The sequence below is a fragment of the Emys orbicularis genome, chromosome 23 (genome assembly GCF_028017835.1).
Source record: "Emys orbicularis isolate rEmyOrb1 chromosome 23, rEmyOrb1.hap1, whole genome shotgun sequence".
Lineage (NCBI taxonomy): Eukaryota > Metazoa > Chordata > Testudines > Emydidae > Emys > Emys orbicularis.
The window spans coordinates 12,998,999-13,011,975 of record NC_088705.1 but is presented as its reverse complement, the minus strand read 5'-3'; the positions used below and the strand labels follow the sequence as shown (position 1 = coordinate 13,011,975).

Sequence of the window (12,977 nt, the reverse complement as noted above, 5' to 3'; positions counted from 1 at the left end):
CCCTCAGGGAGCAATAACGCTGGTTAATACAGTGACCTCCTGGCCTCCTTAAAGCAAAGTACTGTTTATTTAGAACAAAAGCCTTTCAGACTGTACGCATGTCTAACTGACACCTTGTCTAACCATCTTCCCCATGGCATGGGGACCCAGGTAGGACCAGCTCCCATTGTGGCTCTTCCACAGAGTCCCCCCCCCCCCCCAGCTTGTCTCCCTGTCTGAGCTGCTGACACGTAGCCCCTCCCTCTTCTCCTCCTGAAAAAATTTTTTTTTTAACTGTTTAGTGTTCTTTTGATCTCCACCCTCCTAGCTTTGGCCAAAACAAGGCTTGCAGTGTGTTAGAGACAGATTACAAGGTCCTTGACGCTAATAGCTCGCCCTATTGTCTTCCAAGTGTGTGCTTGAGGCTGCTTATCAACATCTGTGTTGTGGCTTTCCTGTTTGCTCTTTCTACAGCCTCCTATTTTAGGCTGTGTCTACACTACTGACTTTACAGAGGCTCTCCCTGCTGGCATAATTAAACCACCCCCAATATGTCGGCAGGAGAGCCTCTCCCACTGACACAGTGCTGGCCTCACCAGCACTTTTGCCAGTGAAACTTATGTCATTTGGGGGGAGGTGTTTTTTCACACCCCTGACCGACAAAAGTTTTACCAACAAAAGCGGTAACGTAGACAAAGCCTTAGATCACTACATTCACACAGGACAGTCTGATCACATGTCAGTTATATCTCATTGACCAAGTCACTTACAATGTTCATCCCATTATTGTGTATCAGTATTCCTAGATTAACAGCTTCTCATCCAGCAGAGGGGCTTCCGCCACTTGCTCTTCAAATGTGAAATAACCTCCCTACACCACAGTTAGGAATTTCCCCCACAATGTTCACTTAAAACACAGAAATCTTAATTCTGATTATTCCTAGTTATTACCCCATCCCTCAGTGGTATTTATAACACCTCACATACACATGCAGACTTTTTAGCAGACACGCACACATTTACCTTACCCTCCCCTGCTCCAAAGATAAACAAAAGGTATTGTATGAAGGATTAACACTGGTGAACACTGGGGCAAAACCACCCAAATTAGAGGAATGGAGGGGACTGAAGGAGAAAAGGGACAAGAAGGGAACCAAACAGGCCACATGAAATAACAGTGATGAACAACACTGAAAGAAGACCAAACAAGAAAAAATATGTCAGTAAAATCGAGTATTGTGAATAAATCTGAGGAACTTCCAAATCTTTTATGAGCATTTGAGTGAGGAGGGGTTTTTAAACTCTGAATAGGTAATTTTCTGCCTTTTAAAATATATATAGCTTGACATATGACATGTATCTTACAGTCATGGAAGTCAGAGATGGTGCGGGCAGAAGGGGTAAACCCCCTGGTGGCCAATACAGGATTTCTCCCTAAATATAGCCTCTGCTTTGCCCTGTCTAGTTTTAAAATAATCCAAAATATAGTGCTTTCACTATGTCTCCCTTTTAGGATGTTATCCCACAGTCCCTTGAGGGAGGAATAGTTGTGACTATTTATAGTTTCCTCCCTCCACACCCCAAAAAGGACATAAACCAGCTCCTGTTTTATATTTTGGGATGGTTGCTTCCTGTAGCATATTCTGTCTTGTGGGGTGGTTTTTTTTTACTTTTATTATTTTCTCATATATGGAGAGAGATTCTAATCACTGCCTGACCTGACTTTATTTTTGTCTCTTTCCCCTTTTGTCTCTTTCCCTATTTGATTTCTGTATCTAATAATGAAGAGTGCATTGACGCTCTGCTGGACTAAGGTCTACTTCCCGTGCTGCTTTCCCATGGTCTGATGAGGATACTGCCGGTCTTGGAAACTTGCCTTTTCTTCTTTGCAACTTTGTTTTTTTTTCCATTGGAGCTTTTCTTCCGGTGCTCCATCTTTTAGTGGTTTTATTTTCTTGCCCCCGTCCCCCCCAGTGGATTTCATAGAATCGTGGAAATGTAGGACTGAAAGGGTCCTCAAGAGGTTATCTAGTCCAGTGATTCTCAACCAGGAGTGGGGGGCCCCCTGTGGAGCCCCAAGTAGGTTTCAGGGGGTCCTCCAAGCAGGGCTGGCATTAGACTTGCTGGAGCCCAGGACAGAAAGTCGAAGCTGCTCTGTGCGGTGCTGAAGCTTGGGGCCCCGAGCCCCGCCACCCAGGGCTGAAGCCGAAGCCTGAGCAACTGAGCTTTGTGGGGCTTCCTGTGGCCCTGCTTGCTACCCCCGATTGCCAGCCCTGGCTTTTAGATGCCGAGAAACAGTTGTTGTGGGACAGGTGGGCTGTGGAATTTTTATAGCATGTTGTGGAGGGCTCAGGGGGGGAAAAAGATTGAGAACCCCTGATCTACTCCATCCCCCCACAGTGAGGCCAGATTAAACATACCTAGACCAACCCTAGTTGTTGTTTGTCTAACCCAGGGGTGGGCAAACTACGGCCCAGGGGCCACATCCGGCCCTTCAGATGTTTTAATCCAGCCCTCAAGCTTCCGCCAGGGAGTGGGGGCCAGGGCTTGCCTGGCGCCGTGCTGTGGCTCCATGTGGCTCCCAGAAGCAGCAGCATGTCTCCCCGTTGGCTCCTACGCGTAGGGGCAGCCAGGGGGCTCCTCATGCTTCCCCCGCCCCAAGTGCCACCCCCGCAGCTCCCATTGGCCAGGAACCGCGGTGCATTTGGACAGGGCAGCGTGCGGAGCCCCCTGGCTGCCCCTACGCGTAGGAGCCAGAGAGGGGACATGCCGCTGCTTCCGGGAGCTGCTTGAGGTAAGCACCGCCCGGAGCCTGCACCCCTGACCACCTCCTCAGTCCCAACCCCCTGCCCTAGCCCTGATCTCCCTCCTGCCCTCTGAGCCCCTCAGCCCCACCCCAGAGCCCACACCCCCAGCTGGAGCCCTCGCCCCCTCCCCCAACCTCCTGGCCCAGTCCGGAGCCCCTTCCCACACCCTGAACTCCTAATTTCTTGCCCCACCCCAGAGCCCTCAGCCCCTCCCACACCCCAACCCCCAATTTCATGAGCATTCATGGCCCGCCATACAATTTCCATACTCAGATGTGCCCCTTGGGCCCAAAAGTTTGCCCACCCCTGGTCTGACTTGTTCTTATAATCCTCCAGGGATGGGGATTCTGCAAACTCCCTAGGTAACCTGCACTTGTACAGCCCTGCTCTGGGACGTACTTGAGCCGCTAGCTGTGCTGGTGCTACCCAGCTTCACTGCTATTGTTATTGGAGCTAGCTTGGGTTCGCTTCCCCCTGACTGCAGTATAGACATACCCTCAGTCCGTTTTCTACAGGAACATCGCCAACCACCACCACAACGAGCACCAATCGGTAGTCTCAGTAGAAAGGCCAATACTGTACCTAAATGGCCCATGGAGTCTGCAGTTCCTTCTCACCCCTATGGGTGGCCCTCCAGAATAAGGGTGAAGTACATTGCCAGGGCAATGCGGGGCAAGCTGCACCTCTTCTCTGGATAAAGTCTGCAGGACTTTAATCACAAGAGCCATCCCAGCACTTTTCAGTGGCCCTAGAGGGGTGACAAGGGAAGAAGCTGTATCTTTGCTATATGCTTTTATTTTTTGCCGGTAAAGTAGCAAAGCATAATTCTTTGTTGCCACATGGTGGCACCATTAACCTTGACCATAATCTTACATGAAGTATTCCAAGGTTTAGAAATGCTTCCCTTTTGTATTGGTGGGGGGAGGAGAGGGGACCGTAAACATTAACCATTATAACCCAGAGGAACGTGTTCTGTGTTGTTCCATCCTTTGCATCAGTTCCCATTGTATAACCAGACAAATCCCTTTAGGACCATGACTCTGCACTTACCAAGTGAGCTCATTGGGGGGGGGGGGAGGCGGGGGAGTGATTTTTTTTTTTTTTTTTAAGCCTCACTCTCATTTGACAAATGGAGAGCAATACTGGTGTCTGGAGGTAACCTAGAGCATTACTGGCTTTGGAGTCTCTTGTGGGGGAGGGAGTTGGTCCAGGCCATCATCTGGCATGCGTCGCACTGTTAGCAAGCCGGTTACGGGCTGTGAACTGGAATGGTGCCATTTATTTCCAGCCAAAGATGCTGTTACCAGAACTCCTCCACCTTGTCAATAAAACGCTGCAAACATCGTCTGTGTTAGCAGCAGGACGTCATTTTGCCTAGAAACAGCGAACGATCACGCCGCCAGCCTGGCAGCCTTGCTTTTGGTTTTTTCCTTCCCTTCTTTGGGGGCATGCTCAGAGTGCAGTGTGCCATGGAATAGCAGTCTGTGCTCCTGCCCCACCTTTCTCCCCTTTCAAAGTGTTACCCCCCCCGCCCCCCCCCCCCCCCCCACACACACACACACTTTTTTTTTTTTTTTGGTATGGCTTCAAATTGAGGACTGACTACTGACTCTGACTCCTCTTGTTTCTGTTTCCAGACACAGAATTCACTCTGCAGCAGGCCCTCCATCAGTCTGTCTTCATGCCCTCCCTGTCCTCCAGCCCGACCCACCGCCTCCATCTCTGCTGGGAGCAGCATTGCAGGCTGCTGCCGGAGGTTTCGGGCCTCACTGCCAGGAGCGTGGCCAAATGGACCGTGGAAGAGGTGAGTGCTGCACATCTGCCTTTTCTGCTTGATGGAATCTCGGGTCACTCCTTTTTTCTCTAGCGCTGATTGGAAGACATCTTTTTTCCTCCCCTATGTAGGCAGTGGTTTAACTGTTTACTTTGCAGTGATGGCTCATGCAGGGAAATTACTGACTCAGTCAAAAGTTTTTTACCTTGAGTCCCTGAAAAAATTCTGTATTAACCCTCTACTGTCCAACCACGTGTGTTTCCCTGATTATGGATCTGTTTCCCGCCGCTTAGTCCTGACCCTTTTCGTTCTCAGGCCTGAAACAAAATGCTGACAGTGGACACTGGCTTCCTCTGGTCTGTTCCTCCCCTGACTCTGCTGCTGACTCACTTTACATTGCAGATAAGAGTAACATTGTGCTGTGCATGCTTGGAGTTCTTCTTCCTTCCTCTCCCTGCCTGTCTCACATGCAGAACCAAACCTGCCCCAGTAAGACATGATTTCTGAGAGGCAGCAGTCGTGCTGTCAGAGAGACATTTTTGCAGTCCTAGCTTACGAGATGCAGTGCTTGTAAATAAGATGTGTCCCCTGCAGTTAGGTGGTCTCTGATAAAGCATGTCTGCTGCTGTGTGCTGAGTAGCTCTCCTTGCTTGGACGCCTGGGGCACTGGTTAGAATTTCACCACCAGCTCTGAAGTGTCAGAGACTTGACTCCTGGGGTGTGATGGCTGGCCTGCTCATGCAGGAGGAAACCTGTGGTAATGTGGGTTGTGAGGTGAAAAAGTCTTGCAAAGAAAAAATAAAGTTTGTGACCTTTTTTGCTTCTTTATGATTCATAGAGAGGCTTCACAGATTTTCAAACAAGTGTTTTTTCCCTCCTGCCTTTTACACTATGAAAATCAGATCTCAACTTGTCTCTTTATGCTGGTGGATTCGTCAGAAGACTGGAGACTAGAGGGATTAGGACATCACAAGAGACTGTAACCTGAGCAATTGTGACAGGGTGGGTTACTTAGTCTGATTGTTTAAAACTGAGGGGTTCTCTTTTGGTTTTGTGAAAACTTGTTTGAATTCAGTTCACAACTAACTTTCAAGAGAAAAATCTCTCTGTAGAAGATTCACCATCCCTGTGTCCTGCTTTTCAGAGCTGAGAAAGCTTCCACTTCAGTTTTCCAGTAGATCATCCGGCAAAACCAGGGAGGACAAAAATTGTAACACCTGATACTGTTAATGTAAATAGAACAAGTGGAATGTTATTTTTCTTTTGGACAAAATGTTGAGGCTGTTTCATAAAAGAACAGAGTGGGGCACAAGGCAAAAAATGTGTCCTTTGTGAGGACAGGGGTGAGGCGGGGCAGTATAGATGCTGAGCACTGAACATCAGAATACACTAAACTATGCTTGTCTGTGCTACAGTCTTTGCTACATGTTATGACAGTGACCACGAGGGATTTGGAGGAGGAGGTCAGTTACAGCAACACCAGAGACTTTCTAAGGGCTATTGTATTCATTTTGATAGAATATATGGGCCCAAAGAGTTAAAGGTACTCTGAAACCTAACATAAACCAGTCACTATCCAACATTAAATGGTGTTAAACTAGGTTTGGGGTTTGGTATTCAGAGACCTCAGCCTGCTTCTTCCCCGGCAAACACTATAAAAATTCATGCCAAATGTTAGAAATTTATTGATTGAACCACACAAAAGGAAAAGAATCAAAACGAGGTAAAGAGCACTGAAACAGAAATTGATTATTTATGCAAAACAAACATAATCAAAACCTATCAAAGTCCGTTTTTGGAGATAGTGAATATTGGTTAGTCTCGTATTCAGTTAACCAGTCCTTCTTGGTGAGGAAATAAACTTAGTTCTGCTATTTAATTCTGAATTGGGAATGATAGTTGCTTTCCTTCTTTAGACAAAAGAGACAGACACAGAAGGGAGAGGATAGTGGCGATGGGGGAACATCAGCTTTTGTTGATGTTCTCAGGATACGGGGCGCCTGGTCAGTCACAGACAGATATTTTGGGCTGGAAGGTTGGTCATAACAGCCGTTGTTCTGGACCTGGCTCAGCACGCCAGTCAGGGCCAAAGTCTGGTTGGTCTGGTCTGGTCTGGTCTGGTCCCTCTCCTTCACTGGCTGAGTGAAGGATGAGCTGGATGGGCTGGCTCATCTCACCGTGCGGGTGCCGTGCAGTACGGTTCATTTCAGGATCAGGTGAAAAGCTTAGAGGGAGAGAGATGGGGGCAGAAAGGGAGCACATAAGGGAGGGAAAGACAGATCAGGATGTCACCTGTATCAGGCTGGGATCCTCGCTGGTGCAGTAATGATGAACAGGCCTCCCCACTGGAGTATCAAGGTCTAGAGTCCTGGCAACAATCCCGCTGCTGCAACTGCACTGATAGTAAAAAAAAAAAAAAAAATGTTTGCTTTTGTTCCCCCCCAAAAAAGTCTTTTTTAGCAGCTCCAACAAGATAGTGGGTGGAATAATCCATCCTCTCATTATTTTGTCCACCAATTAGGCCTCATTTCTGACACTCCAATTTTGGTTAATTGATTTCTGCTCCTCTGCTGCTCTTAACACAATCCTTGGAGTGGTGGCCGTGGATCCTTTCTGTGTAAATGAATGCCGTCTGTCTGCCTCCTTCTCACAGCTTTTCCTAAACAGTTTTATATAACAGAGCATTGTGACACTTCATGAACGTTTACCCACTTTTCACCAGTTAGGCTAACAATTAAAATAGGCCTACTTGGCCTTAATTGTTACAACAGGACATATCAGCTTTTGTCCTAAGTATCAATAAAAGGATCCAATCTTGCAGAATTCCCATGGAGTCAATGAGATGTCCCTGAAAGAAGCACTTGGAGAACCAGGATGTACAATGTAATATAGGCCTGTGAAGAAGGTAAAGACAGCAGGACGTGCTAGGTTTTAGTGGGCACTAACTAGAGCTGGTTTCTTGAAACCTGGACTTGTAACACCTTCCTGCCAGGCAGTCATTGGTCAGTGTTGGTGCCAGGTGCCTCTGAACTCTGAAAATTCTCCTTTAGTCTGAAACTAAAGATCTGTTTAATTTACAAAACCCACATTAAAGAAAAATAATTTATTTTAATCTCTAAAGTCTGAGAGCAGCTGAAATGAATGATCAGCAGTAATCTGAGACACCTAAGTAAAGGCTTGCCGTCAGTAATACTGACCAGTCAAAAAGAGCTGTCATTTGAATGAGGGCTTGTTATTTATTGAAAGCTTCCTGTCATGTTTTCAAAGTGTAGTTAGATGGTAGGGTTCGGAGGGTTGAGTCCCAGGGATATATTAATATGTGTCAGAGCTTGAATTGCTCATTAGTTAATCCCACATGAGATTTAATACAGAAGGCTGTGGGAGATTGTCCTTGTGCAAGCTGCATGTGGATTATAAAGCTCTTGTTAATACTAGCTCCTATTTGCATATTTTCACATGGTCTTGTCACTCCTACTTTGATATGTTATTACAGGGAGGCCGCATGCTGGCTTAGACTCCAGCATCCCACTACCTTCAAAACTGTTACCAGGTATAAGAATAGAATCTATGCAAGAGGGAGTATCCATCAGAGGAAAGGGGTACTTAAGATGCCAGAATTATGGAGACTTCAGTATCCTAGCTCAAATCTAAGACCTCATTACAACCCTTATGGAAGAAGCCCTATAGAATTTCATGATATTGAGGATGTGTGACGTTCCCCTGGTGTTCTCTGGACCGGTGATCTGCTAGGCCACTCCAGTCCTCGACTGTGGGAGCCAGCCTTACCCTGCTCTGCTGTGAGAACCCCCACTCCCGGGATGTTCACGCACAGCCTCTGGCACGTAAGCTGCTCCCAGCTACGTGAGTGGGCACTTTTGGCCAGCCGCTGCTTGGATTGTGCAACCGAACGACACTAGCCAATATCTCCCGTCCCAGACGCAACCCTAGGAACCTCCGTCTTGCAGTGTCCAGTTGTGCCCGCTGGACGCTGCAAGCCTATATGAGTTCGTCAATTTTACAAAGAAATTGATAAGCACCAGGCTTGTTATCCCAAGGGGAATCTCTGACATACTTCAAACCAAACGCACTGCTTCAGGTAGAACAAACAAACAAATTTATTAACTACAAAGATAGACTGTAAGTGATTATAAGTCAAAGCACAACAGGTTGGATTTGGTCAAATGAAATAAAAGCAAAACACATTCTAAGCTGATCTTAACACTTTCATTGCCCTTAAAAACTTAGATGTTTCTCACCACAGGCTGGCTGGTTACCCTTCAGCCAGGCTCTCCCCTTTGATCAGTGCTTCAGTCGCTTGGTGGTGGTGTCTGTAGATGGAGGTGGAAGAGAGGGGAAGAGCATGGCAAACGTCTCTCCCTTTTATCATGTTCTTTCTTCCCTCTTGGTGTTGCGCCCCCCCCCCCCCTTCAGAGTCAGGTGAGCATTATTACCTCATCGTAGTCCCAAACTGACCAAGGGCTTGTCTATACTGACATGTTTTGTCACCAAAAACTGCCTTTTGGCAACAAAACAGCAAAAGCATACACACTACAATGGGACTTTTGTCTCGAAAAACGCCCAGTTTTGGCGACAAAAAACTTCCACCCCTACAAGAGACTTTTGTTTTTTCCCTTCCCTTTATTGTCGACAAAGAGCCAGTGTAAACACTGCTGATTGTTTCGTCGACAGAACTGGCTTCCACCAGTATCCCACAATGCCTGCCCTGATTGCTCTGCTCAGTGTTTTGATCTCTGCTGCCCTGCAGGCATGTGCACCTCCCCTTTCAAAGCTCCGGGAAGGATCTGTGCGCTGCTCCCTTTGGGGAACAAACAGAGCAAATCATTGGAATGCTCCTGTTCTGCCCGGCACTAGGAACACAGCAGCAGGCAGGCTGCTGTCATGGGGGAGGGGGACAGACTGCTGTGCTGCTTTGCCATTCCTCAGCACAGAGAGCTCACAGAGCTGCTCATGATGCTGCTTTCGGCAGCTGAGGGGGCTGTGGGAGAACTCATGCAGCGATCAGCTCGTCCTTCCCACAACACTGCACTGTGGGATACATCCCCACGGTGCATTGCTCACCCTGTCGATGATGGTGTCCCCAGTGTGGACATGATCTGTCGACAGAGGGAGCAAGTGTGAACTCCCTTTGGTGATTTTTGTTTTGTCGACTTTTGGGTGTCGACATAAGTTTTGTCAACAAAACTTGGTAGTGTAGACAAGCCCCAAGGGAAGGGGGGTGACTCACTCGAGAGTCCAACAGATCCTTTGTTGCTGCCTAGGCCAGTGTCCTTTGTTCCTGTGAGGCTGGGCTGGGTTTGTCCCATACATGCCCTGATGAGGTGTGAACTGCCCCTCTGCTCCTGGAAGTTTTTGCCTGGGCTTGTTTTAAGCCATGAGGACACATTTTTCAGCCTCATAACTATATACATGAAATTACAACCTATAACATTACTATAACAACACTGCTCAGTGCATCATGAGCCTTCCAAAGACACCCGACATGACAAACTTTGCATTGGATACCACACAATCATATTATAAGGATGAACATGGGGGTGCAGGGTGTTCCCCCGAGGTACAAAGCGTCACAGGATGTTCTCTAGAAATTACTCTAAAACCTATGGATCAGATCTCCTGTTTCCCTCCCCAGCATGCAGAGCCACAGGTGGGGACTTTTCCCATGGGCATCTCTGTCATGTCCTCGCAGAGATCACCACACAGCATGTGGGGGGCTCTGTGGCTTTCCCTGTGGGAAGGGCAGGTTATGGTTTACCGTCCCACAGGAAAAGCCCTAGAGCCCACCCACAAATCTGATGATCCCTGGAGATCTGCAGGAGGCCAGAGGTATCCTCTATCTCCGAATCAACTCTGGTCACTGACAGCCCCCACTGGGTCCCTGGCACCGTAGCTTCCCCCCAGTCTCATTCTTGGCCATACATCATTGCTTCCCTTGCTCCCTACTCCCATGCAGCCCCGACAGTGCAGAGCACCCTCTGCTGGGCCAGAGGTTGGGGAAGGATGTTGGCATGAAGCACCTGGGCCCTTCTTCCTCATGGAGGTGGAGAGATCTATCTGAGGAGGACCCCCCTCCATATGTGGATGGAGTGCTAATGCATGACCAGGCGTAGGATCTTAGACCATCAGAGCCTTTGAACCTCCTATTACTGTATTCTAACAGGTCTCACAGCATGTGATTCAGGCAGGTTTCCCTACCCCACCAGTATCCAGGATCTGGTTCCCATTCCAGGGAGCTGCTCTCTTGCAGTTCTTCTCTGCCCCCTGACAGTCACCTAACAGCTGACTTTTATTATGTTCAGGGGTAGCCACTTGATTAACCCTAGCTCCCGTTCCCAGTTTGTCTGCTAGCCCCTTAAACATCTGTTTTCTTAAAGGGCCCACGTCATGGAACAGGGTTGGCTGGCTCTGGGCCCCACAGCCCTTTAAAGCAGGAGACAGACCACCCTGTTACGTGTACTAGAACATGTAGGAGACATTTTTCTATTAAATTCTGTAGCACAATTCAGAAACCTATAGAAAGGTCTTCATTTTTGTTTAAATTCTACAGGACTTTTCCATGGGGGAAACCAAGGAGAAATTACCTCTGCAAACAACCTAGGCTGCTGGATTCACATCTCACCATTCAGAAACCCCAGATTTCCGATTTGTATAAAGTTACAATTTTTTGTGTGGATCCTCTGAAACAGAGCTCTCCCTGCTGGCCCGGCAATAGTAGTTAAACCCTGGGCCTGATCCTAAATGGGTCTGGGCACCTACAGTTCCAATGAAATCAATGGGAGTTTTCTGTAAACAGAAGGAACCCTGTTTGCTTCGTTTCTTTATAGTCTCATGGGAGTGAGAGAGAAGAATTAATGTTTGCTAAATTCAGAAACAGTAGAATCAGTAGGAGAAGGCATTTTGTACCTTTTTTTTTTTAGGAGAGGATGGGGTTGGACAACCAGGAGTTAAAAAGAGGAGAGGAAATAGTATTTGACAGTGTCCCTTTTAAGGCTTGTCCATTTGTATTGGTGGGAGAAATATCACATCTATACCAACTCAAGTGAACATGCCTTCTGAAATAGAGCTATTCCCTGTAGGAAACAGCCAATTAGGAAGAGCTGTTTGAACAGATTATGCTTTGATGTACAAATCTTCCATGAACCATGGAAGTTAGAGACTGAAACAACACACATAAAGTCATCTAGTCTATTTCTTCTTCTCTCTCATCCCCGATATAGTGCACTGTATAGTCCGGTTTTAAATAACCTAACTCATGGGGCTTTCACCACATCCCTGGGGAGACTATTCCACAGTCGAACACATCTCACCATTAGAAAGTTTTTCCTGCTACCAGGGCCGGCTCCAGGCACCAGCCCAGCAAGCAGGTGCTTGGGGCGGCCAAGGGGAAGGGGCGGCACCTCGGGCTCTTCGGCGGCAATTCGGCGGCAGGTCCCTCGATCCCTCTCAGAGGGAAGGACCTGCCGCTGAATTGCCGCTGAAGAAGAAAGTGGCGCGGTGGAGCTGCCGCCGATCACGATCGCGGCTTTTTTCTTTTTTTTTTTTTTCCTGCTGCTTGGGGTGGCAAAAAACCTGGAAACGGCCCTGCCTGCTACTCAACACAAAATTCACTTTTCCTCATTTAATCCCATTGGTCCTAGTTATACTCCCTTGCTTCACCATAACCGAATGGTGGTTCCTTTCTCTCGCTAGTGCTTCCACTTTTCACATGTGTGTAAACTATTGTTCCCCTTCCTCAGGCAGCCACACATATTTAGTAGTCTAAATCTTGCCTCTTAAAGGGACGCTGTCAACTCATTTAAATTGGCTTAATTTCCAAAAGTTCCATTTTCTGACAGAGCTCCCTCTAAATTGTACCTCCTGGTTGATTGATTGATTAATTTGTAAATCCTTAAAAATAATGTCAATGTTTGTAAGGGCTTTTTCAGCAGGGGAGAAACTGGCTGACTCTCCATGGGAGACCGTGGAATTGACTATGAGCACCATGCCGTCAGATACACAGAGGAGACAAACTGAAAAAGAGACTTTTGTTATCCTCCCTTTCAGCTATAGACATTTCAGATATCATTTGTAACTATAATAGGTAGAACATATTAAGATGGAAATATGGTTTCTGAGTTGCTGGTGTCCCATTAATCTCTCCGTGTTAACTGCATTATTTCCACTGTTTATTTTAGGTGGCTAGCTTTGTCCAGCGTTTACCTGGTTGTAAGGAACAAGCTTCAGTATTCAGGGAAGAGGTAAGAAAAGCCTGATTAAGTGTTATTCTGTAGCACTGCCAGCTGTGTGCTCTTGCATTTCTAGTGATTTGGAGTCATGGTGCCTAGCTAAGCTATGATTTCTGCTTATAAAAGAGAACGTGGCACGTCTGGGGAGCTGCAGCATCCTAGTCAAATTCCAGC

At 47.3% G+C, this 12,977-nt stretch overlaps 1 protein-coding gene across 1 annotated transcript in view; it reads left to right on the top strand.

The window, feature by feature from the left end:
* LOC135893937 (lethal(3)malignant brain tumor-like protein 4) overlaps positions 1–12,977 on the top strand; it is a 76,636-nt gene that overhangs the window by 54,288 nt on the left and 9,371 nt on the right. The window contains exons 20-21 of the mRNA XM_065421907.1: positions 4,424–4,590; positions 12,753–12,815. Of these exons, the coding sequence (XP_065277979.1) occupies positions 4,424–4,590; positions 12,753–12,815 (230 nt within the window). The remainder of the gene's footprint in view (positions 1–4,423; positions 4,591–12,752; positions 12,816–12,977) is intronic.